This window comes from Urocampus carinirostris, chromosome 3 (assembly GCF_059441175.1).
Source record: "Urocampus carinirostris isolate Australia breed hairy pipefish chromosome 3, RoL_Ucar_1.0, whole genome shotgun sequence".
NCBI classification, from domain to species: Eukaryota; Metazoa; Chordata; class Actinopteri; order Syngnathiformes; family Syngnathidae; genus Urocampus; species Urocampus carinirostris.
The window spans coordinates 10,020,644-10,047,439 of record NC_142351.1 but is presented as its reverse complement, the minus strand read 5'-3'; the positions used below and the strand labels follow the sequence as shown (position 1 = coordinate 10,047,439).

At 42.2% G+C, this 26,796-nt stretch overlaps 1 protein-coding gene across 1 annotated transcript in view; it reads left to right on the top strand.

The window, feature by feature from the left end:
* Positions 1-23,965, top strand: part of fignl2 (fidgetin like 2) — a 30,149-nt gene extending 6,184 nt beyond the window's left edge. The window contains exons 2-3 of the mRNA XM_088329764.1: positions 3,110-3,231; positions 20,797-23,965. Coding sequence (XP_088185890.1) covers positions 3,207-3,231; positions 20,797-22,802 — 2,031 coding nt within the window. The 5' untranslated portion in view covers positions 3,110-3,206 and the 3' untranslated portion in view covers positions 22,803-23,965. The remainder of the gene's footprint in view (positions 1-3,109; positions 3,232-20,796) is intronic.
* Positions 23,966-26,796: the final 2,831 nt, after the last annotated feature.

Here is a 26,796-nt window from a genome sequence, read left to right as displayed (position 1 = left end):
AGCTGAGAAAAAAGAAACAAAAGGAAGAGAAAAAAAGAAGGGAAAATTCAGAAAAAAAGCCAGAAAAGAGAAGAAAGAAACAAAGGAAAAAAAGTAAACAAAGAGAACAAAAATTAAAAAGTAACAGCTAGGGAAAAATAAACACAATGAATTTTTTTTAAAAGGAATTAAAAAAAAAATTGGAAAAAGAAAACCAGGGAAGAAGAAGAAAAAGTTGCACCCCACCCTCCTCATCTCTGTATTCCACCAGAAATGTATTTTTTTGTATTTAAATTTGAACACGTGAATAGTTGGACATTGTTTGATCTTGTCTGTAAATTGTTCCAAAGTTTGACTCCACACACAGACACACACATACTTTTCCTGGTGGTTCTCACCTTTGGGATTATGAATTCACTACAGCCCCTTATGTTATAATTTGACCATAAATAGCAGTTGTCCAATGAAAAATTTGACTAAATCATCGAATTTTAATAATTTGGACTGCAGGAATAAAACATGAGTATGATCTCAATATCCCACCCTGTGTATGGTACGTTATCCCATACAGTTCCTTGAGACCTTTTATTGTAGCCATGTAAGACTGTCATGCCATGTATGTCTGACTACTTCCAATTACTTTTGAAAGACTCCAATATAAAATATTTATAAAATATATAAAATATTGTCAGGACCAGAACGGAGACAGGACCCACTTGCGTTTCGTTTCTCACAAATTTTATTGGAAGAAAGAGAAAGGGTTGCGCCCACGATCCGGTGATTGCTGGACGCGGGAAGTAGGTCGCTCTGAACGCGGAAGTGGATCTTCCGTGTCGAGCGATGGCGGCGTCGGGAACGGAAAACGGGTCAGTAGCCGGGACAGAGAGCAAAAACGTGGTCGGGGTCGAAAGCGAGTCATAAGCCAGGAAAGGATAGTAGATGCGGTCGGGGACAAAAAGAGGTCGAAAGCCGGGACGGGAGAGGAGACGTGGTCAGTATCAAAAACAGGTCGAAGCCGTGGGACAGACGGGAGCAAAAAACAGGTGGGGGTCAGTGTCGAAAAAGGCTTGCCTAGTGTTAACTAAGGTTCGCAGACGGACTGACAAAAGGGGACAGATAGGAGTGGGTTTAAATGGGGACAGGGAGCCAATCAGAGTCCGAGGCAGTTGGCGCCAAAGGAGCGGGCACAGGTGATTCACATCGGTAATCATGAAATATATGCTAATCAAACACAAAATAAACTAAATATGAATAAAAAAACTACCGTAGTTTCCGCGCTATAAGGCGCACCGGGTTATAGGGCGCACCCCGAAAAAATAGTTTTTGGTCCTATATTTGACATACATAAGACGCACCGGATTATAAGGCGCTACAATGGGAATGTGGACAAAACAGTCAGATAGTTCAGTCAAACTTATTACCCCCTTAACATTCCCAAAGCTTGCAAAGACGCAAATACGTGTCGAGAACACGTGCGGATGCGGTGTCCGTACGATGTGCATCGTTCCATCATTCGGAAGGTTAAAGTCTTGGGATTCAAGAAATGCCAACCATTCCTTAGTTTCTATTTTCGCTCGCAACTTTACTGTGCATATGACAATAAACACTTGGAATTGAGTTTAATTTAAAAATAGACACTCCATTCCATCCATTATCTGCACCGCTTATCACCGAAACATCGAGTTCAGTCTGAAACAAGATACAGGGAAAATATATAGCCGAAGTAGCTCACCAAAGTCGTTGTGTTCAATAATAACGTACAGCCATGGTCCTCTTATATCCGTGAGTTTAGTAAATCCAGGAGAATAAAATATTTACAAATACAGAATAGTAAAAAAATGCTTTCTGTATGCCGTCAACCACGTGCTATACGCATTCATCTTTTTCGGCCAATTGCAGGCTTTGTTTTGCCGCTTCAGCCAATGCCAGCCTGTAAATGATAAAAAGGATCCGCCCCTTGACCTCCGAATAACTTTAGCCAATAGTGATCGATTCAAATGATGATTGACACATTGGTTAGCCAATGAAACGCCTGTAAATAAATCCCAGCATACACCGCGGACTACTTGGCCTTCGGGGGAAAATCTAGTCAGCGGCTGCAAGTTAGTTGGAAGACTTTGCGAATTAATATTGATCCATATATAAGGCGCACTGTATTATAAGGCGCATGGTCAGCTTTTGAAAAAAATTAAGACTTTTAGGTGCGCCTTATAGTGCGGAAAATACGGTAAATGTGGTTTAAGATAAATGAAAAATGTAAAAGAAAGATCAATCGGTTGCTTGTAGTTTTCATCGTAATGGTTCCCTACAGCAGTGGTTAGCACATTTGCCTGGTTACATTAAGGTCCATGGTTTGATACCACGTTAGCCTATAGAGCACAGGTGTCAAACAGGCGGCCCGCGGGCCAGATCAGGCCCGCTGAGGGATTGAATCCGGCCCGCGAGACAAAACTCAGAGAAGCGCAAGAGAAAAACAAGCTGCAGGTTTTGCCAAAGCCAGGTGCCTCGAACAAAGACACTGTACTTATATTTATTTCTCTCTCTCTCTCTCTCTCTCTCTTTCTTTTCCACTCTTTCTCCCACTCTGTCTCTCTGTTTCTCTCTTTTTCTCTTCCTTTGTTGCTCATTGTCTCTTTCTCTGTGTCTTTTAACATCTTTTGCTCTAACTTCCTTTTTTCCTTTTCTCTCTTTTCTCTTTCTCTCTTCATACCTTTTGCACTTTCTTTTCTCTTTTCTCTCCTTCTGTCTTTCTATTTCTCTTTGGATTTCTTTCTTCCTCTCCCTTTCTTTTCCCCTCTCTCACGACTTTTTATCTTTTGTTTCTCACGCTCTTTCCCTCTCTCTCTTTCTCTTTCTTTGTCCCGCCCTCTCTCCTTTTCCCTCCCTCTTTCTCATATTTATCTCTTTTTCTTTCTCTTTAATCTACTAGTCCGGCCCCCAACAGAATGTTTGTTCTATCATGTGGCCCCTGAGTTAAAATGAGTTTGACACCCCTGCTATAGAGGGATGGGTGCTACCAAGGAGGATAAAAACGAGCTGTAGTGGACTTTTGTAATTATTGCCCCAGATTTCTGCACAATAACACCTCACAATTCGTTGCAAACGTTATTAACTTTGTGTTTCCCGGCAGGGCAACGCGTCATCTGTGCAAGCGCATGCCAGTGATGGATGACAAGACAAACTTTGGCCAGCAGCAAATTCCTCTCGACTAAGACCAGCTCCACAGAATGCTGAGTGCCATTGTTCCCTATAGTGAGTACTTTGCACCCTTTCTTCTTCTTTTTCACAACAACTCACCGGCCGAGTCGGGATTCGGTCGGACTTTGTGCCCCTGATAAACACACGTGCACGCATGCTCACGAGTCATGGACACTGTGTAATAGTTGTTTACGACTAGATCTAAAAAGGAAGGCGAAAGGTGGCATTTTTTTCTTAAACGATTGGAGAACGCGCGCAGATTCTCAGCGCACAAGAAAATCGAGCCAGCGCACAAAAATCAGGGCTCGAAATTAATAATTAATAAGCGACTTAAGTTAAAGTTACAGTGCATGAAGGTAAAAATACACGGGTTCCCCTGACGTTGTGTCCTAAATGCGGTATTTTGAAGTCGAGTCGAAGTCGAACGAAGTTGAGTAAAGTTAGTAGAGATAGTCGAGAACTGGCTCCTTCAGCTCGGCTCACTAAAAGGAACCGGCTCTTTCGGGTCCTAAACGGCTCTTCGGGTTGTTTTTGCTTCTTTTATCCCAACATGACCAAATATTATGTAAAATTATGCACAAAATGACTTAAAGGAAGGGGGGAATAGAACAAAAAAGAAAAAAATACCAAAATGAAAAAGTAGTGAAAAGCTGAGAAAAAAAAGAAACAAAAGGAAGAGAAAAAAAGAAGGAAACATTTAGGAAAAAGCCAGAAAAAAAAGAAAAGAAAGAAATGTAGGAAAAAAAGTAAATAGTGAACAAAAAAGAAAAAAGTAACAGTTCGGAAAAAATAAACACAATGAGATTTTTTTTGAAGGAATTTTAAAAAAAAGTAGAAAAAAAACCACGGAAAAAAGAGGAAAACATTTGTGTTGCGTTCAAATAATTTCCAATGATATCAAGTGAATCTTGTTGCCAACATTGTACTTCCACTAAAATTTTTTATTAAATACAGTTCTGTATCGTGCAATCGACTAAATAAGCCCCCCAAAATGTTAGTATTATGCGACCAAAGATACCAGGAAAAAAAAGAAATGGACATCTTGTGAATGAATTGTAGGCCGTACAACCTTTGCAATAGTACGCGAGTCAATTCATTCAAAAGAGAAAAATCATTTTGCATTGCCGGAAACTCAGCAAAATGTAACTTGATGTCAAGTTATGGACATATTTGATAATGATTTAGTTGCCACACTTGGGATTATGGTGGCTCACTGTTGTTTCAAGCGTTGCTCACCAACTTTGTGTGAACGCTCAGACCCGGAAGGAAAATTAGAGGGAACATTGTGCGGAAGCAAAGTGCAGCAACACTGGTAGGAACAGCAAACAGAGGTTGTTCATTCAGGCAGGGTTTTGTACACAGAAAGTCAAGTAGCTAGGCGATGATCCTGGTCGAGGATGCAGGCGAGGGGTCAGTGTTCCAGTGAGTCCAAATATCTAGGGGGGTGTAGTCCAAGAGTTCGTTAGGTAATACAAGTCATGTGGGAAGGACAGTCCAGGGTTTGGTGCACTGAAATGACGAAATGCTGGTACAAGAGTGCTTGGGATGTGACATGAACGCAACAAACTACCACCAAGCTAAGAATACAGAGTGTTTAAATAGTAGAGAGGGAGAGGAGTGATTGGAGGAAAATCGGGACAAGTGACACAGGGTGTTGGGTGGAAAATAACGTTTCTCTACGCCTTCATGCAGGGCCAAATGAACCGATTCGAAATTTTATTGGCTAAACCTACAGCAATATCACAGTGATGTTGTGCTGCGGGGACGCCTTCTCCAAAAAGTTTGAAGGCCTAGCAACAAGTAATCCTGAAATGTGATTGGTTAAATGCTTAGATATAAAAGCACACGTCTGGAAGCAGCATGTGCAGGGAAGAAGCAAGGAAAGGAAGCTGACAGACGATTTGGAATTACTGTCTACTGTGTTTTTTTATCAATTTTGGCTTTATTTAGGCAAAGCACACAAAAACAGCATCAGTCATTATTCTAAAGTATTGATAGGCATGACCCGAACCCACCCTGATTTAAATGGTCATGATTAAGTTGGGCTCTCTCTCTCTCTCTCTCTCTCTCTCTCTCTCTCTCTCTCTCTCTCTCTCTCTCTCTCTCTCTCTCTCTCTCTCTCTCTCTCTCTCTCTCTCTCTCTCTCTCTCTCTCTCTCTCTCTCTCTCTCTCTTCTCTCTCTCTCTCTCTCTCTCTCTCTCTCTCTCCTTTTTTCTTTTTTTCCCTTTCTGGAGGATCTACACAGCATACACTTTAATCCAGTATTTATTCAGATACAGAACATGCTTGCCAAAACTCAAAATCACCAAATCCAAAGAAATTTTCTGCCTTGGTGTTGGGATAAAAGATGCGCCACTTCCTCTTTCCACCTCCCTCGCGTCAGATGTCATTTCTGCTTTTTGCCAATAGCTTACAATCTTTACATACGTTCTTTCTGCTTTTGGGCCAAATCTTTCACTATTTGCAGCTTGTAACCTGCAGAATTATATATTTTTGGGTGCAATTTTGTTCACTTTCACTTTGATTCGCTGCATGTTGCCAAGATGCACACTTCAATGCCAAAATGTTCATTTAAGCTCTGCACTTGCAGCCCACACTTGATTTGATGGGACTCGGCCCCGAGTAACCCCCAAGCTGCGTAGTTCATACGAAGCTTCGTGTTTACGCTGGAGGCAAATTAAAGCTTTGGTTTATTTCAGATTTGGTTATCAAGTTAATCCGTCGGGTTTGGGTTTACATACCCTCGACTCGGGTCGGGTTGGGCTGAATTTTTTTAGGCCCGATCTTACCTCTCATAGACAACATATAATTAACATCACACGATTCAGTTGCAAGCTGTTCAGGCTGTCCCCTGCCCACTGCTCGAAAATGGCTAGGTCGGGTTCCAGCACACTGCGACCCTACTGAGGATAAGCGGTGCAGATATTTATTCAGTTATTATTTCTTAGGTGTTGGGAATTAAATATCAAAATGTACCTTTTACCAAATTAGTTATCTGACTCCATTAACCAAACACAACCTGCATTAACCCAACAATTTATGCATGCTACTTTCTTGATGGAAAAGATGAACAAGAAACCGGACATTTTCACACGGAGGCAGATTTAATTTCTTGAGCAATTTAACTAAGTGTACTCCGTCGAAAATGGCCGAATTAGTGACGCTGGAGTCTCCGTGAAACCTTTTTCCTGAAGTGCTTTAGCTCTCTCCTTATTGGCACACGTCTCCCTGCAAGATGGTGTGCCGGCTCCTCCCATGGGCGTGCCAAGGAAGCCCAACGTGGGCTCCACCACCTCGCCGCAATGTCTGGAAAACTCAAAACAACACCGAGCGTTTCTACGTCATCAGGGCCTTGTTCTCAAAATATCACCTGCCGTCCTCCGTCCGAATCCTGTTATCAAAATTGACCTACTCAAAATATTCTGCATTTGGAACAGCGTGACCTGTCATTGAACGACAGCCCAGTCATTGAATATCTTGCATTAAACTCAATACATCTAACTTGTATTCAATCGTATAAAATCCTTTAGAGTCAAATGTATAAAATCCTTCTTAGGCCAGCAGAGAAGGCCTTCCAGGCTGTCACAGCCCACCACTGAAAAAACAAAATGTATGTGCAATTAGTCAAAATATTCTGCATTTGGAACAGCGTGACCTGTCATTGAACGACAGCCCAGTCATTGCATATCTTGCATTAAACTCAATACATGTAACTTGTATTCAATTGTATAAAATCCTTTAGAGTCAAATGTATAAAATCCTTCTTAGGCCAGCAGAGAAGGCCTTCCAGGCTGTGACAGTCCACCAATGAAAAAACAAAATGTATGTGCAATTAGTCCAAATATTCTGCATTTGGAACAGCGTGACCTGTCATTGAACGACAACCCAGTTATTGAATATCTTGCATTAAACTCAATACATGTAACTTGTATTCAATCGTATAAAATCCTTTAGAGTCAAATGTATAAAATCCTTCATAGGCCAGCAGAGAAGGCCTTCCAGGCTCTCACAGCCCACCACTGAAAAAACAAAATGTATGTGCAATTATGGCAAGTTTCAACCATTCCACCCTTTCACTCGCTCCAATTTAAATCCTTTCTACAATTGTTTATCTGAATGAAGTGTCTCCCATTGAAGAAAGAAGCAACAGATCTCACGCTGGAGGGTCACGTTGGCGCCTTTAGCCATTATGGGACCAAGTAGCATGAGAGGTTTTGTGTCAGGCTAGCGAAGCCCTTGACTAACACATAGTCGGGTGTGAATGGGCTTTAATTAGCATGTAGTCTATGCGAGCGTACGTATAAGGTTAGGTACCCAGGACCTGCGAGTCCTGTGTACTTCAGTCACCGCTCTACAAAGGTTTATCAGCTCAATAGGGGGACCCCTGCTTCATTTAAGAGCCTAATTAAGAAGGCTGATTCAGATGGCAGTACTTCATTGAATTCCTCAGGCAGCCGTATTCTCAACATACCATTGCAGCTAATTAGTAAATGACCATACTTGAGAAATAAAGCCTTTGGATCATTGTACTTGCTTGTGTTTGTTTTGCAGGTCTGGTAACTCACTTGTTTGTATCATCGATAATTGGGTTTGGGTATTGAATGCAGAGTTGGGTAGGGTTACCGTATTTTGCGCACTATAGGTTATAGGGCGCACCCCCAAAAAATAGTTTTTGGTCCTATATTTTCCATACATAAGGCGCACCGGATTATAAGGTGCTACAATGGGAACGTCGACAAAACAGTCAGATAGTTCGGTCCAACTTATTACCCCCTTGACATTCCGTAAGCTTGCAAAGAAGCAAATACGTGTCTCAGACATGTACGGAAACAGTGTCTGTACGATGTCACCAATCACTCAAATGCATCGTTCCAAATATCATTTCTTAGTTTCCATTTTATTTTTTGCTGGCAACTGTGTGGACAGCAAAATAAGAATTTTATTGTGCAGGGAAACCTGGTTCTTTACTATGCATATGACAATAAACGCTTTGAATTGAATTTAGTGTAAAAATAGACTCATCACAGAAACATCAAGGTCGTTCTAAAACAAGATACCGGGAAAATATAAAGCCGCATAGCTCACCTAAGTTCTCTTGCAGCCATCACGTTCAATAATGATACGTAACCATGGTCTTCTTACAAACGTGAGTGTAGTAAATCCAGGAGAGTAAAACATTTACAAATACAGAATAGTAAAAAATGTTTTCTCTATGCCTTAGTGCAACCCAACGTGTGATTCACATTCATCTTTTTCGGCCAATTGCAGGCTTTTGTTTCGCCCCTTTAGCCTATGCGAGCCTGTAAATGATAAAAAGGATCCGCCCCCTTTACCTCCGAATAACTTTAGCCAATAGTGACTGATTCAAATGATGATTGACACATTGGTTAGGAAATGAAACGCCGGTATATAAATCCCAGCATACACCGCGGACGACTTCGCCTTCGGGGGAAAATCTAGTCGGCGGCTGCTTGCCTTAGTTGCAAGACTTTGCGACTTACTATTGAAATACGGTACCTGATCTTAAACCAACATGCGGGCAAGGAAAAACTCAAAACCTCAGCGTGAGGAAAAAAGAAACCTTGAGAAGGGGCCTCACAGGTGGTAATCCCCCTTCCAGGATGACCAGGGCGGAATAGATTTGGCATTGAGTTACAGTACACAAACATAATAAACATCTGTCCCGCACACACAACACACAAAGCCTTCCCTGACCTGCCCCTTGTGATAACATTTGATGTGTGCTGTCTGCTCAGAACACAATACAAGATATGTTGATCAATGACAATAAAGAGAATTCGAAACCCGCGAAGCAGTGAACCAGCCTTAACCGAAGGTTCTCTGTATTCCGTTACTCCCCAAGCCTGTAAATGACCAAACTTGAGAAATAAAACCCTCGGACAGTGTTCCCTCTAAGCTGCGCGCGTGCGCAATTGCGGACTGCTCGCACATTCTCAGCGCACAAGAAAATCTAGCCGGCGCACAAAAATCAGGGCTCAGAATGACTTATTAAGAAGCGACATAAGTCAAAGTTACAGTGCATGAAGGTCAAAATACACGGGTTCCCCTGACGTTGTGTCCTAAATGCGGTATTTTGAGGTCGAGTCGAAGTCGAACGAAGTTGAGTAAAGTTAGTAGAGTTTGTCGAGAACCGGCTTCTTCGGCTCGGCTCACTAAAAGGAACCGGCTCTTTCGGGTCCTAAACGGCTCTTCAGGTTGTTTTTGCTTCTTTCATCCCAACATGACCAAATATTATGTAAAATTATGCACAAAATGACTTAAAGGAAGGGGGGAATGGAACAAAAAGGAAAAAAATACCAAAATGAAAAAGTAGTGAAAAGCTCAGAAAAAAAGAAACAAATGGAAGAGAAAAAAAGGAGGGAAGGAAAAATTTAGAAAAAAGCCAGAAAAAAGTAAAGAAAGAAATGTAGGAAAAAAGTAAATAGGGAACAAAAAGAAAAAAGTAACAGCTCGGAAAAAATAAACACAATGAGATGTTTTTTAAAGGAATTTTTTAAAAAGTAGAAAAAAACAGGGAAAAAAGAAAAAAATGTTTGCGTTGCATTCAAATAATTTCCAATTATATCAAGTGAATCTTTGTTGCCAACATTGTACTTCCACTAAAAAAATGTGATTAAATACAGTTGCGTATCGTGCAACCCACTAAATAAGCCCCCAAAATTGTTAATATTATGCGACAAAAGATACCAGGAAAAAAAAAATGAAAATTTCGTGAAGGAATTGTAAAAACAAATGACGTTTGTAGGCTGTACAAGCTTTGCAATCGTACATGGGTCAATTCATTCAAAAATGAAAAAAAAATTGCATTGCCGGAAACTCAGCAAAATGTAACGCGAGGTCAAGTTTTGGACATGTTTGATAATGACTTAGTTGCCACACTTGGGATTGCCGTTGCTCACTGTTGTTTCAAGCGCTGCTCACCGACTTTGTGTGAACGCTCAGACCCGTAAGGAAAATGACAGGGAACATTCCCCTCGGATCTTTTTTCTTTGTGTTTGTTTGGATATTGAAGAGAATGTTGACTGGGCAGATTTGCAGAGCGAGACAGATGGAAGGGAAGATCGGTCATTACGGCACTTGAGGACAGCTGCTCATCGACACAATAAAATAGGGACCCTGTTTTTCTTGAAGGAGAGGAAGCAGTGGGCAGGCTCCTCCCATTTGTGACCATGTTTTTGCTGGGGGTTGGGTATGTTGTCTCTAAAATCACAAGCAAGAAGTGACCCGTCTCGCACTATTTCTGTTGAGTTTGTCATTTTGCAGTGAGGGTTAAAAAGGCTGTAAATTGTAATGAAGTAACTTTTAATCCGTCATCAAATATCGTTGAATTCAATTGCTCAGCATTGGATGCAACGGGAATCGAACCCGGATCGCGGGGGTGAAAGAGCAGAATCCTAACTACTAGGTTACTAGCATGGTAGATGACAAAGGTAAAGGCATTACCGTATTTTCCGCACTATAAGGCGCACCTAAAAGCCTTTATTTGTTTCAAAAGCTGACCATGCGCCTTATAATACAGTGCGCCTTATATATGGATCAATATTAAGTCGCAAAGTCTTGCAACTAAGGCAAGCAGCCGCCGACTCCATTTTCCCCCGAAGGCGAAGTAGTTCGCGGTGTATGCTGGGATGTTTCATTTCCTAACCAATGTGTCGATCATCATTTGAATCAGTCACTAATGGCTAAAGTTATTCGGAGGTAAAGGGGGCGGATCCTTTTTATCATTTACAGGCTCGCATAGGCTAAAGGGGCGAAACAAAGCCTGCAATTGGCCGAAAAAGATGAATGTGAATCACACGTTGGGTTGCACTACGGCATAGAGAAAACATTTTTTACTATTCTGTATTTGTAAATATTTGACTCTCCTGGATTTACTACACTCACGGTTGTAAAAAGACCATGGTTACGTAGGATTATTGAACGTGATGGCTGCAAGAGAACTTAGGTAAGCCATGCGGCTTTATATTTTCCCGGTATCTTGTTTTAGAACGATCTTGATGATTCTGTGATGAGTCTATTTTTAAACTGAAATAAATTCAGTGTTTATTGTCATATGCACAGTAAAGAACCCCGTTTCCCTGCACAATAAAATTATTACTTTGCTGTCCACACAGTTGCCAGCAAAAAAAGAAAATAGAAACTAAGGAATGGTTGGCATTTCTTGAATCCCAAGACTTTAATCTTTCGAATGATGGAACGATGCATTTGAGTGACATCGTACGGACACCGCATCCGCACGTGTCTACGACACGTATTTGCTTCTTTGCAAGCTTTGGGAATGTTAAGGGGGTAATCAGTTGGACTGAACCATCTGACTGTTTTGTCGACGTTCCCATTGTAGCGCCTTATAATCCGGTGCGCCTTATGTATGGAAGATATAGGACCAAAAACAATGTTTTGGGGGTGCGCCCTATAACCCGGTGCGCCTCATAGTGCGGAAAATACGCTACATTTAATTTCATAATTTCACAATTTTTAATGTAAAACGTTGTAACGGAGCATTATGGGGAAGAGTTCATCCAAACAATGTGAGTAAAATAGTGTCACAATGAAACAAAATCTAATGCTTTTTGTCATCTATATCCCTAGTGGTCTATTGATTACACAGTGGATTTGGGCTTATTATTATTTTAGTTTTTTGTTGTTTTTGTTTCTAGTTATTCGGACGGGCCCTAAGAATATAGTCTGACATTAAACCGGTCCACTGACTGAGGCAATTCTTGATTTCTAAGTGTCTATATGGCTTGTTAAAAAGGATTCCTAAATCAAATTTAGCAAATCGCCAGGTTTAAGGTTCATTTCAATTAAATAGATTCTGTGGTGCAGTGTTTGGCACATACGTCTAACATACGAAAGGTCCCTGCTTCGAGACCGGATGGAAACATTTGTTGGCCCGGAGAGGGATGGGTGCCACCAGGCTGTACTTGCCCAAGACACACCAGAAGAAATGGTGTCCCTACAATCCTAGGAGTTAAGGGTTACAACATTTTAGGTAGGTTGAGTGATCTTAAAGAGACTAAATATGAATAAAATGATGACTCACAACACGTGGTAAGCTTTCTCTCCTGGCTTTGATCTCTTTGATCTCCGGCAAACAATAGGCAGCACGGCGGCGCAGTGGTTAGCGCTTGTGCGGCACAGTTCATGTCATGGGAACCTCCTGCGTGGGTTCAAATCCAGCTCCAGACTTTCTGTGCGGAGTTTGTATGTTCTCCCCGTGCTTGCGTGGGTTTCCTCCGGGCACTCCGTTCCAAAAACATGCATGTCAGGTGAATTGGTCGGTCCAAATTGTCCCTAGGTGTGAATGAGCGAGTGAGTTGTCTGTCCCCGAGTGCTCTGCGATTGGCTGGCAACCAGTTCAGGGTGTCCCCTGCCCACTGCCCGGTGATGGCTGGGATGGGCTCCAGCCCCCCCGCGACCCTAATGAGGATAAGCGGTACGGCTAATGAGATGAGATGAGCTTGCCAACATCATTTTTGCCGTTCCATGTGTTCCGTTACTCCCCAAGCCTGCAGAAAATTCAGTCATTTTATTCATATTTCGTTTATTTTTTCTTTTATTAGCATATTTGGGATTGGAGTAATCCAAAAGTAATTGAAAGTAATCCAGTTAAAGTAACCCTACCCAACCCTGGTGCTATATTGGGTCAATGTGGGCTAGCCTAGCCTGAGCGCTTCTTTATTTATCCTGTTATTTCCGACACCGTATACTGTTCGCGGCAGTAGCTCAGGAGGTAGAGCGTTCGTCTTGGGATCAATGGATCCCAGTTCGAATCCCGGCTCGTCCGTGTTACATGTCGAAGTGTCCTTGGGTAAGACACTGAACCCCTAATACCCCCAAGCAAGGCCGCTATTGGGAAATGTGGAGCACATCGTAAAGCGCTTTGGGAAGTCATTGACTTGAAAAGCGCTATAGAAATGCAAATCATTTCATTTTCATTTCAACAGTAACTTCCTTGCAGCCATTTTCAAGAAAACTGTCAAGAAGTTTAAGGCCTTGTTCTAGTTCAAACTTCAGGCCCTCCATCAGGTTGGTTTCGACAGAAGTGATCTCTGTCTTCATCCGCACGCCCACAAAAGGATGCAGCTCGTGCTGCTCCCTCGATAAATCCCAGGCTCACACAAAAGCTTTCTGTTGACTGCCGCTGAATAGCTAGAAAAGATTTCCATAATGAGAAAGGCATCCAACAATAAGATCCTTCAGCCTTTGTCTCAGGGCTGCCGCGATTGTGCCTGCTGGATGCTCGTGAGCTACAATGACCGCACAGACAGCAAGGCGGTCGGCTAGAACATCTGTCTCCCTAGGGACAGCGAAACACTTTTGCATGCAGTGAGTAGTTCTAATATGCATACAGCCCTGTGAAAAATATTTCCCCCCTTCCTGATTTGTGTGTTTTTTTCGCATATTTATCACTCACAAAGGTTTCGGATCAGCGAACCAATTTTCAAAACACACAGAGAAACAACCCAAGGAAATACAAAATGCAGTTTTTCAGAAAGTTGGACCACCTTTCGTATTAATTACAGAAATCAAACGTTTACAATAATTGGTAATAAGTCTTTCAGAACGCTGTTGAGGGATTTTGGCCCATTCTTCTTTGCAAAATTGTTTCAAATATTGGAGGGTTTTCTAACATGATCTGCCCGTTTAAGGTCACACCACAGCATTTCAATTGGATATAAATCCGGAGTTCAAGAACCTGAACCTGTTGTGTTTTAGATACCGTAAATTCCGGACTATAGAGCGCACCCGATTATAGGCCGCACCCACCACATTTTAAGAGGAAAACCGATTTTGTACTTACACAAGCCGCGCCTGTATATAAGCCGCATGCGCCCACATTAAAAAATGCAACACAAACACAAAATTAACCCAAATCCGACTTTAAGTCCCGCGATTGAAACTGAATGTACTTTATTAAAGTACACAGTCCAAAATTCACAGCCGGTACTCAAGGTTTGATGCAGACCTGCAGAGTCCGGGTCCCGTTGAAAGTAATCCAAGGAAAAAAGTGTATATTTCCAAAGGTAAGGGTGGGAAAAATATATATCCACTATTGTCCGCTGCGTCCACAAACGCGTCCACAAATACGTCTCACCTTTACTCCACTTGCCGTCAGCCCCCGTGGTTTTCGCGCCTTCTTTTTGATTCGCCCGTACAAAACATATCAGAATAAGTCTCTAAAATAAATACATTACAAAAATATACAGTTGCAAATACATATTATACATGGTTACACATATTTACAAAAAAGACAGTACACCGAGAGAGTTTTCAAAGCTTTAATAATGATAATATAACTTTCCTCCCAAACTGTGCCTGTGACAGGTAGCAACACGCTAGCAACACGCTCGCAACACAGTAAACGGGTCTGTTAAAAAAACATACCGCACTTCACAGTAAACCGTCCTCATCTTCCTCCTTAGAACTGAAGCCATCAAAAAATTACATAAATTGGCCGTATCACTGAATAAGCCGCAGGGTTGAAAGTTATGGGCAAAAAATAGTGGCTTATAGTCCGGAATTTACGGTAATTGTTTTGATTTTGAACAGTGCTGTCGATCTTCCTCTCCCTTACTGCTTTCATCCTCGTATGCCTCTGTCCTTGTTGCAAGTTTTATGAGCTACCCGGGGCTCTCATCCATCTCTGTCAATCAAAGAACCTTAAATCGGGGCTGCTCAGAAACTGGTCTGCCTGCAAATGGGAGAGGGCAGCAGTCCTCAACTAGAATTGATGAGCCAAAACAGATATTTTTGGGCAGTTTTCACATCTGGACTAACCTACTTGACTGCCTACAATAGATGGTGTTTATAAGTGTCTTTTTGACCTGGAAGAGTGGAATGATTTCAGTAGTTTTTCATGTTCGTTATTCTTATTGTTATTATTGATATATCAATATTTGTCGGGACCAGAACAGCAGGAGGACCCAAATGCGTAACGTTTCTCACACAAGCTTTATTTTACGTGAACGGGGCAGTCAACACCAGTGATTTGGCGATCGCTGGGCGGAAGAAGTAAGGCATAAGTCTGGCGTGGAACAACAGGAAGCCAGAGGAAAGACAAGATCGATACCAGTTACACGAGTAGATAACGGACAGGACGGGACAGACAGGATTGATATCAGATACAGGAGACTGGAGACAGATGTCAGACAGGAGGAGACAAACGGGATCAATACCAGACACTGGAGACTGGAGTTCGATATCAAACAGGACGAGAAAGACGGCAACGATACCAGACACTGGACTGGAGACTCATATCAAACAGGACGAGATAGTCGGGAACCATACCCAATACTGGAATTGTAGCAAGGTATCAAACAGGGCGAGACAGACGGGATCGATACCGGACAGGATACACAAGCAGGATACCAGACAGAGTCTCTTTTTGACCTGTAAGAGTGGAATGTCTTTCTGAACAAAAATGCTGATTCAGCAAAAAAAAAAGGAATTGAGTTGACTGTGTTTTTTTCACACATATGTCAACCCCTCTAACTGTATACGAGATATTATGTTGAAATTGAATGTTATCCTGTCCTGGGATAGTGGAATGTCTTTTTAGAAAATCAGCTGGATCAGCATACCAAAAGTGCTGTGTCAGTTTTCCTTCAAGCATTTTCTCCTCTAGAGTGACCTACCTGATTACATGTGAAAGATTGTGATGCTGGCTAAACTTGTTCAGGCCTGGAAGACCTTTCTGGGGAAAAATCTGCTGAGTCAGTATAACAAAAATACTCAACTTTTTTGGGGGGGGGAATTTTTAATATCTGGACTAACCTACTTAACTGCCTACAATATATGGAGTCGATATTCAATGTAATTCCGTCCTGGGAGAGTAGAATGTCTTTCTGGACAAAAATGTCGAGTTAGCAAAACCACAAGTACTGAGTTGACTGTTTTTTTTGTTATTTTTTCACATACAGGTCAACCCCTCTAACTGTCTCTGGGACATTATGTTGAAATTGAATGTTATCCTGTCCAGCTTAGAGGGAACACTGCTTGTGTAGCGACCCTCTTTCATGCACGACACAAGGTTTCACAGTCTCTGGGTTTATTGCCTGCATTCAGTAAACAAAACAATACAAAAATCAGGGGCATCTGTTCACGACTGCAATTATCTTCAGCGCTTACAAATTCACTTAAGCTACGGCAAGCAGACAACATGCGAGCACATTAATAATGAAACTTCCATAATAACAATGAACATAACTTTCCCACGTACCTGCATTCAGTAAACAAAACAATACAAAAATCAGGGGCATCTGTTCACGACTGCAATTATCTAAAATAATAAAGATACAAAAAAACGGGTCATCACTCAACAGGCCGCACCTCGTGGCGTGTTTGCATCAAAACACGTTGCATCATCGTTTCAAGCTGTATTGCTTTCCTTCTTATTTAGTGCTTTTTTTAAATATACATCATTTAGCACAACTTATATATCTTTATATACAAAAATAATTTGCGAAAGCAGCTCATATGTCTAGCAAAATCTGCATTTTTTATCCAACTGATATTGGGCACATCTTACCTTCAGCGCGATACCAATTAGCTGAAGCTACGGCAAGCGCTGAAGCCCATAAAGTGCCAAACGAAAAAGACAGTCGCAGACGCCCATGACTTAACAACTGAATGAGGTACCGGAATATTAACAGTAATACAACAAAAACACAGATTTTGTGAGAATTAAAAAAAACATTCAAAACAATCAAATTTCAACTCTGTTACACTTGTATGTAGGATTTCTCGAACTGTGATGCTATACACGAGTTGATCTGGACGGATATTTGAGCCGGACGAAGAAGGACATCAGTGAAGGCCTGGTTGTGGTCTGCATTGACATATGTGAAACTGGACGGCTACTGACTCCACTCCCGAATGTTCTCTCTGATTTCTTCGATGCATCTGTCCACCAACACACCACCACCTTCCCACCCTTCTCTCTGTTCAGTCAACCCAGGGGTCTTTGCTGTTCTGCTGTTTGTTGTGTGGGTGGGTGTGGGGATTGATAATGGGGCAAAAGAGAGAAGGCATTCAGGACATTATTCCCTGAAAAATAACAATCGGCCCTCTGGGAGACCTGTTGATTCTGCCAATGCACAGCACAATGGCGGTGGGAAGCCATCCAGCTATGGGAGAAGGTGGAATATCTGAACATGGAGCCTGCCAGCCTGTTTTCACCCTCACCCCAATTCCACCATTCTCTCTGCAGCACCCTCTATTCATTCAAACATAAGCTTGAACAATGTAGTGCTTGTCTTTCTGATGGTTGTGCCTACTCATTTCCTGCTAACTTTATTTGGGGGCAATGTTCCCTGTCATTTTCCAGGGGTCTGAGCGTTCACACAAAGTCGGTGAGCAACGCCGGAAACAACAGTGAGCAACCATAATCCCAAGTGTGGCAAGATAATTCATTATCAAACACGTCCAAAACTTGACTTTTTGCTGAGTTTCCGGCAATGCAAAATTATTTTTCTCTTTTGAATGAATTGACTCATCTATTATTGCAAAGGTTGTACGGCCTACAAACGTCGTTTGTTCTTACAATTCTTTCACAAGATATCCATTTCTTTTTATTTCTTGATATATTTTGTCGCATAATATTAACATTTTTGGGGGCTTATTTCGTCGGTTGCTCGATACAGAACTGTATTTAATTACATTTTTAGTGGAAGTACAATGTTGGCGACAAGATTCACTTGATATCCTTGGAAATTATTTGAATGCGACACAAACTTTTTCTTCTTTTTTTCCGTGTTTTTTTTCTACTCTTTTTTAAAAATTCTTTTAAAAAAAGTCTCATTGTGTTTATTTTTTCCGAGCTGTTACTTTTTTCTTTTTGTTCTCTATTTACCTTTTTCCTACGTTTCTTTCTTTTCTTTTTTCCTGGCTTTTGTCTAAATTTTTCCTTCTTTTTTTCTCTTCCTTAGGTTTCTTTTTTTCTCAGCTTTTCATTACTTTTTCATTTTGGGATTTTTTTCTTTTTTCTTCTATTCCCCCCTTCTTTAAAGTCATTTTGTGCATAGTTTTACATAATATTTGGTCATGTTGGGATTAAAGAAGCAAAAACAACCCGAAGAGCCGTTTAGGACCCGAAAGAGCCGGTTCCTTTTAGTGAGCCGAGCCGAAGAAGCCGGTTCTCGACAAACTCTACTAACTTTACTCAACTTTGTTCTACTTCGACTCGACTTCAAAATACCGCATTTAGGACACGACGTCGGGGGAACCCGTGTATTTTTACCTTCATGCCCTGTAACTTTGACTTGAGTCGCTTCTTAATTAGTCATTTTGAGCCCTAATTTTTGTGCGCTGGCTAGATTTCCTTGTGCGCTGAGAATGTGCGAGCAGTGCGCAATTGGGGTTGGGGGGACTCTTGACCGGTTACAATCAAACAGGTGTTTATCTGTCTGTCTGTCCGTCTGTCCATTGTACAGTAGATTTTTCAAACCCAACATCAATTCTGGACCCGAGTTACAGACATAATACTGAAAGCTGTGTTGTTAGCTGTGTTGTCAGCAGCAGGGAACTCATCCTTGTTGTATTAATTGTTTTTAGAATAGAATAGAATAGAATAGAATAGAATAGAATATACCTTTACTGTCATTGTTACAAAATGGGTTAACATATTGTGACAACGAAATTGGGCATGACACTCCAGTTTCACACATTCACAGTGAGGTAAAAAAGCCAAGAAGATAAAGGAACAGAGAAGATAAGGTTATAAAACATGGAGGATAAGGTTATAGTTATAATTTACACAATATTTACACAAGAAATGTCATCATGTAGGATGTTACATACAGTTTGGTATCGTAATACAGTTGGTATCGTAAGGGTCTGTGTAGGGTTTTCCTATAGAATCTATGTTTTGATAGCCCAAAGCTTCAAATCCTTTCACTTTTAACGTTCTGCCAGAGGTATGACACTCCTATAACACAGATTAATATTACAATTAAGCCAGTTCATCAACTAATAAGTCAAAAGATGTAAACATATGACACACTGCATGAGAGAAACACACAGATATGTGGGGTTTACATTGTGTAGAACACGGATCAGGCCCGCTAAGGGATTGAATCCGGCCCGCGAGACAACGCTGAAGGAAGCGCAGGAGAAAAACGAGCTGCAGTGAGAAATATGTCCACTTGATTTTGCCAAAGCCAGGCGCCTCTCACAGTGACACTGTACTGTATTTCTTTCTTTCTTTCTCTCTCTTTCTCCCTCTCTCTCTCTCTTCCTCCATTTTCTTTCACTTTCTATCCCTCTCTCTTCCACTCGCTCTGTCTCTCTTTTTCTTTCTTTGTTCCTTTTTGTCTCGTTCTCTATCTGTGTCTTTTTACCTTCTTTTGCTCTCTCTTCCATTTTTCCTTTTCTTTGTATTTTTTCTCTCTCTCTTGTGTCCCCTTCCTCTTTCCCCCTTCTCTCTTTCATTCCTTTCCTCTTTCTCTCTCTCTATTTTCGTTTGGATTTCTTTTTCTCTCTCTTTTCCCCCTCTCTCACTATTTGTCTTTTTATCTCTTTTGTTTCTCACATTCTCTCTCTCTTACTCTCTTTTATCTCTCTTTCTTTCTCTCTTGCTTTGTCCCACCCTGTCTCTTTTTCTCTCCCTCTTTCTCTCTTTTTCTTTCTCCTCAATCTACTAGTCTTTCTTTCTTTCTCTCCATTGTTCCTTTTCATGCCTTTTTTTCTTTCTTTCTTTCTTTCTTTCTTTCTTTCTTTCTTTCTTAGTTTCTTTTTTTCTCTCCATCTTTCCTTTTCATTCTCCCTTTTTCTTTCTTTTGTTATTTCATTCTTTCTTTCCCCCATCTTTCCTTTTCATTCTTCTTTTTTACTTTCTTTCCGTCCATCTCTCCATTTCATTCTTCCATCCTCATTAGTCCGGCCCCCGACAGAATGTTTGTTCTATCGTGTGGCCCCCGAGTTAAAATGAGTTTGACACCCCTGGTGTAGAACATGAGTCAAAAGACTTAAGTTCATTGTAAATACTATTTATTTCATGCATTAGCAAAGTGAATAAGTGAAGTTTTCTTATGATTATGTGTTGGTTTAGTTTGTTTGCTCTTTCGTTTGTTCATTTTCTTTAACCATCTTAATGTCCCCTTTTCCCATTGCGTTCTTAATATACATTGAATAAAGCAGAGGGAGTTTAGTAAGATTGTCTCATCTCATCTCATTAGCCGTACCGCTTATCCTCATTTGGGTCCCAGCCATCTCAGGGCAGTGGGCAGGGGACACCCTGAACTGGTTGCCAGCCAATCGCAGGGCACACAGGGACAGACAACTCATTCGCTCATTCACACCTAGGGACGATTTGGACTGGCCAATTCACCTGAAATGCATGTCTTTGGAACGTGGGAGGAAACCGGAGTGCCCGGAGGAAACCCACGCAAGCACGGGGAGAACATACAAACTCCGCACAGGAAGTCTGGGGCTGGATTTGAACCCATGACAGGTTCCCATGACATGAACTGTGCCGCACAAGCGCTAACCACTGCGTCGCCGTGCTGCCCCTAGTAGGATTGTCCTAGTGATTATTTTTATTGAAAAGGTAACTTTAACTGAACACAACAATAATAAATACATTCTGTTTTTTGTCAGGTTTATTGAAGATGCACTGGAACCCAGAGCATGCCCAACTCCTCAGCCAATGGCCTGAGCAACACCTGGACGTCTCTTCCACAACTTCCTCTCCAGCACACAAGTCAGAATTCTATTCTGGTCGTAGCCACACAGCTTATAACTACTCTTGGGCCAACGATGACATCTCCGCCCTCACAGCTTCCAACCTGTTAAAGCGCTATGCTGAAAAATACTCAGGTGGACTAGAATTGGCATACCAGCGGCCAACGACTGTGAGCACCTACCATGAGCTGAGTGCCTTGGGGGGCCTCGGTGCCCAGAAAGCTGAGCTGGAACCCTGGCCACTGACGCATTGCACTGATGGCTCCTATCCCCTTGAGCCGTCTGGAGACCAAGACAACCTGTCCACTTCAAAGACTAATGCCACGAGTGCATGTACAGCTGGGATTAGCAATTTGTCTGTAGTGAGGAGCAACCTCTCAGACTCAGGCTACAGTGGTAGCAGCTCCTGCAGTGGTGCCAATGACTACCCTTCCAGCTACACCGGCACCTGCCTCTCTTCTGCATATAGTCCCCAACCCGGCGCAGCACTTGCTCTTGCCTCCTTTCATTCACACCAATCGTCCCCCACTGTGGTACCCAGTTACAGCCCTACTACACCTGTCTATAGCTACCAGAACAGCCATGTCCCCAACTATAGCCACTCTTCTGCACCAAATTTGCCATCAAGTCTGTCAGCTCCCACTCCTGTTGCGCCCAGGCCTACAGTGGTGGCAGGGAGTTACGGTTGCCAGAGCACAAACATTAGCATACCCGCGTCCAATGGGACATTGAAAAGAAAAGCTTTTAAGATGGCTGAAGAAAGGAATGAAGTTGAGGATAGTACTTGCTATAAAAAATACAGCTACGACCTGCATAAAGTCAGTCAAAACTCAAAATTTAGCATGAGTGACAATGCAGAATGTCGCGATAAAGGTTTTTGCAGTTCTGGGAGCAGTGTAGATCCACAAAATTTTGAGACCAACAAGCCATCCTCCCGACCCTTAGTATCTTCTCTGTATGGGCCAGATAGGGAATGCGCTCCCCCTTCTGGCATAACAGGCGATAATGCAGTAGGAGAGCAACCCTTCACACGTCAGCAGCAAGAGCACTTCAAGGGCCATAACTGCCCATCAGCGCGTAGTTCATCTGTAGAAGCTCTGAAGAGTATGGACCCCCCTATGTTGGACCTCATAGATGAAAAGATTTTGGACTGTAGTCCATCCCTAAGCTGGGGCCAGTTGTCTGGCCTCACTCATGTCAAGGCTGCCTTGGAAGAAGATGTTCTCTGGCCTGTGATGAGGCCAAATCAGGCAATGCAGCCACCAAAAAGTATCCTTCTGTTTGGCCCCAGCAGTGGGGGTAAATCCACTTTGACTCGATCTCTTGCGTCACAGATTGGAGCCTCCCTCTATCATTTGAATTGTGCCTCGCTGGCTTTGAAAGGAAAAGCCGAGGCTGAACACATTCTAGGGTCTGTTCTGCAGGTTGCGGGTGCACGGCAGCCTTCAGTGGTTTTGCTAAGCCAAGTGGAAACCATGGATGAGGAGAAGGGGTTGGGTCAGACACTGTGCACCTTCTTGGAGAAGGCCAAGATGAGCACAAGTTTAGTGATTGTCGTATGCACCACCAGCAGACCTGATCTGCTACAAGATGTGCTCCATCGTAGCTTCGCCAAGCGCTATCACGTCAGCCTACCTGATGTGGGCATGCGAAGGGAGGTTCTTCTGCAAACGTTTTCACTTCGAGGCTGCAGTCTCAGTGAGCAGGAAATGAGCGTGGTGTTGCAACGTACAGAAGGCTTCTCCGTGTGGAAACTGCTGCAGATCAGCCAGCAGGCTCTCTCCTCGCCATCAGTCCCAGCTGGAGAAGTTAACGGAAAAGCCCAGGCCTTCACAGACTTTGAGAGCGCTCTCTGCAAGGTGCGACCACGCAGCTCCACAAAAGAGCCGGATACCTGTACAGAGTGGAGCAAGATGTATTGACACTGAGGAGTCAACTTGCCACCGTATCATGACCCGCTATTTGAATGTTGTTTGTTTTTTTTAATTTTCATGATACTTTTTTCAAAACATCCTATCAAGTGCTAAATTGAATTGCAATTTCATTTCACAAGCATTGGTTGGTTATAAAATTCAGTATTACTTTTTTTTTCTCCCCAAAGAAATGTGAACTGACCTTAATGAGTGTTGTAGCATCTAATGGGAAAATCAGAAAACTACCGTAAATTCCGGACTATAGAGCGCACCTGATTATAAGCCGCACCCACCACATTTTGGGAGGAAAACCGATTTTGTACATACACAAGCCGCACCTGCATATTAGCCGCATGCGCCCACATTGAAAAATCGCAATACAAACACGAAATTAACCCATACCCGATACAGTCCAAAAAACACAGCCGGCAAAATGAACGGAGAATGATACCGGTACTTAACATTTAATGCAGACCTGCAGAGTCCGGGTGCCCGTTGAAATTAATCCAAGGAAAAAAGTGTATATTTCCAAAGGTAAGGGTGGGAAAAATATATATCCACTATTGTCGGCCGCGTCCACAAACACGTCTCACCTTTACTCCACTTCCAGTCAGCCCGCGTTTGCCCCGCCCCTTCTTTCTCATTTGCTCGTACAAAACAAATCAGAATAAGTTTCTAAAATAAATACATTACAAAAATATACAGTTGCAAATACATATTATACATGCTTACACATATTTACAAAGAAAGATGGTACACCGAGAGAGTTTTCAAAGCTTTAATAATAATATTATAACTTTCATCCCAAACCGTGCCTGTGAAGGGTAGCAAAACGCTACTAGCAACACGCTCGCAACACAGTAAACAGCTCTGTTAAAAAAACATACCGTACTTGTAGTAAGCACGGTAAACCGTCCTTGTCTTCCTCCTTATAACTGACGTCATCAAGGTCGTCTTCCTTCAATATGGGAAAGAGACTTTGTCACTTAGACGTCGTCCCACGCTCCCTTATTCAAAAACACGCTAGCATCACGCTCCCAAAGTAAAGTTAGCGCGCGATAGCTCGGTTTCCTTCTATATCGGACTGCCCGATTGTGTTTAGCTTGAAAGTTGCGTTATGTGCCTTTCTTTTTACAATTTGCATGATGAGGATATGTCTACGCTAATTTAATTTGTGCACAAGCTAAGAAGTTGCAGTCTAAATCTTACCTTTCGTACTCGAGCGTCGCTGGCGGCCGTTAGAAAAATTACATAAATTGGCCGCATCACTGAATAAGCCGCAGGGTTGAAAGTTTGGGAAAAAAGTAGCGGTTTATAGTCCGGAATTTACGGTATTCTAACTATATCAGAGCCAAGGTGTTCCAGACTTTGTTGTTAGGTGAAATGGTCCAAGGTATTGGATTATCAGGGTTCGTAAAATACTCCGGTTTAACTGTTTTCTCAGGATATATTATTGCTGGCCCATTTCCCAAACCTAGAGCCTGTGCTGATCTTTAATTTTGGGATCAACGTCATGGTTTTACCAAAAACACATCAAACCAAATGTTTGATTGTCCTAATCCAAACAAAAGACCCGATGCTAGCTAGCTACCCACCAAATACTCAACCACCAAGGAAATCTAGTCCAAAGCTTCTTCATTTACTTCAAATAACTACAGATGCTTGAATGTGATCAAATGTTCTATTTATTGTTACTGGATGTTGTCCTTGACCCACATAATATCCTTTATTTTGCTATATTTTCTTGTTTAAAATGCTCAGGAAGAATTCCTTTTACCAAGAAATAAGAAACATCATGTTTGGGGTCTCAGTGATGAGAGACACTGCAATTGCTTTTGCTCTCATGAGAAAAGCATGAATATGGTACATGAATCACGATGAATGTATATTATATTATATATACCGGAGCCATATCCTTCTAGTGCACCGGTGTCAAACAGGCGGCCCGCGGGCCAAATCAGGCCCGCTAAAGGATTGAATCCGGCCCGCGAGACAACACTCAGAGAAGCGCAAGAGAAAAACAACCTGCAGGCTGAAATATGTCAACTTGATGTTGCCAAAGCCAGGTGCCTCTCACGAAGACGCTGTACATGTATTTCTCTCTCTCTCTCTCTCTCTCTCTCTCTCTCTCTCTCTCTCTCTCTCTCTCTCTCTCTCTCTCTCTCTCTCTCTCTCTCTCTCTCTCTCTCTCTCTCTCTCTCTCTCTCTCTTCCACCCCTCTTCTCCCACTCAGTCTCTGTCTCTTTTTCTCTTCCTTTGTTGCTCTTTATCTCTTTCTCTCTCTGTGTCTTTTAGCCTCTTTTGCCCTAACTTCCTTTTTTCCTTTTCTCTCTTTTCTCTTTCTCTCTTCATACCCTTCGCACTTTCTTTTCTCTTTTTTCTCCTTCTGTCTTTCTATTTCTCTTTGGATTTCTTTCTTCCTCTCCCTTTCTTTTCCCCCTCTCTCACGACTTTTTAATCTTTTGTTTCTCACGCTCTCTCCCTCTCTCTCTTTTTCTTTCTTTGTCCCGCCCTCTCTCCTTTTCCCTCCCTCTTTCTCTTATTTCCTTATCTCTTTTTCTTTCTCTTTAATCTACTAGTCCGGCCCCTGACAGAATGTTTGTTCTATTTTGTGGCCCCCGAGTTAAAATGAGTTTGACACCCCTGTTCTAGTGGGAGGTGGCTAGAGTCATTTCTGACTCATTTTGGGAGATTGATTTAGAGGAGGGGATTCCCAGCCCCCTCGCTCAACCCAACTGAGGTGTTGGGAGTCATTGGGTGAGCAAACCCCCCAATTCCAACCCGTAATGCCGAGCGCCAAGCAGGGAGGCAATGAGTACCAATGTTGTAAGTCTTAGGTATGACTCGGCCGAGGCTTGAACCAGCGACCTCCCAGTCTCGGAGCAGGCGCCCTACCCCCAAGGCCACCGAGCTGGTGACATATGATGCCATAAAACAATGTATTACAGTCTTTTATGCTTCTACACTTTATTTTATTGTGGTTTAATGTGATTGAACACAGGGTGTTCCAAATGTCTTGGGCACATTTTGACATTGAATAGCTCTGAAACTATTACAGATATAAAGATACACCTGTTAAATTCAGAAAGGATGTTTGCCCTGAGACAAAAGAAACTAAATACTAAAAGTGGAGGCTTGGGGAGTCACGGAATACATGGAAGGGCAAAAATGATGTTGGCAAGCTGTTTGGATTTATTTTCATTTTATTTCTGTCGCATTTTATGTTCGTTTTGCCGGAGATCAAAGAGATCAAAGCCAGGAGAGAAAGCTTACCACGTGTTGTGAGTCATCATTTGATTCATACAGTGGAACCTCGGTTCTCGACCATAATCCGTTCCAGAACCCTGTTCGAAAACCGATATGTTCAATCACCGAAATCGTTATTCCCATTAAAAGTAATGTAAAATCGTTTTAATCCGTTCCAACACCCTGAATGTTTACCATGAACGTAAACATGAAGCTAACCCAGGCTAATCGTACGTTCGCGTTAGCGTAATCTTCCGTACGAAAGATTACGCTAACACGAACGCGTAAAAATAAAAAAATCAGGTCGTTTACACGTCATTTAGCACCCGGGTCTCCACACCAAGTGGCTAGCGCTTCATTGGAAAGGGGGCTCCGTTCCAACACCCTCAATGTTGGGCTCCGTTCCAACACCCTGAATGTTTAACGTAAACATAAAGCTAACCCAGGCTAATCGTACGTTCGCGTTATCGTAATCTTCCGTACAAAAGATTACGCTAACATGAACGTGTAAAAATAAAATAGGATGAATAGGATTTCTTACCTTTGTGGTGGACAGAGAGAAAAATCATCAAAAGTTTTTCAACCTCTTCCAAAACTTGCGGCAGTTGCTTGCTTATAGCGCTAACTTCCTTAGCCGCATCACTCGATTTCACAGCCTCCTTATTCTTTACTATCGTATTGATAGTAGAATTAGCCATGCTGTATTCACTAGCACACAGGTGTCAAACAGGCGGCCCGCGGGCCAGATCAGGCCCGC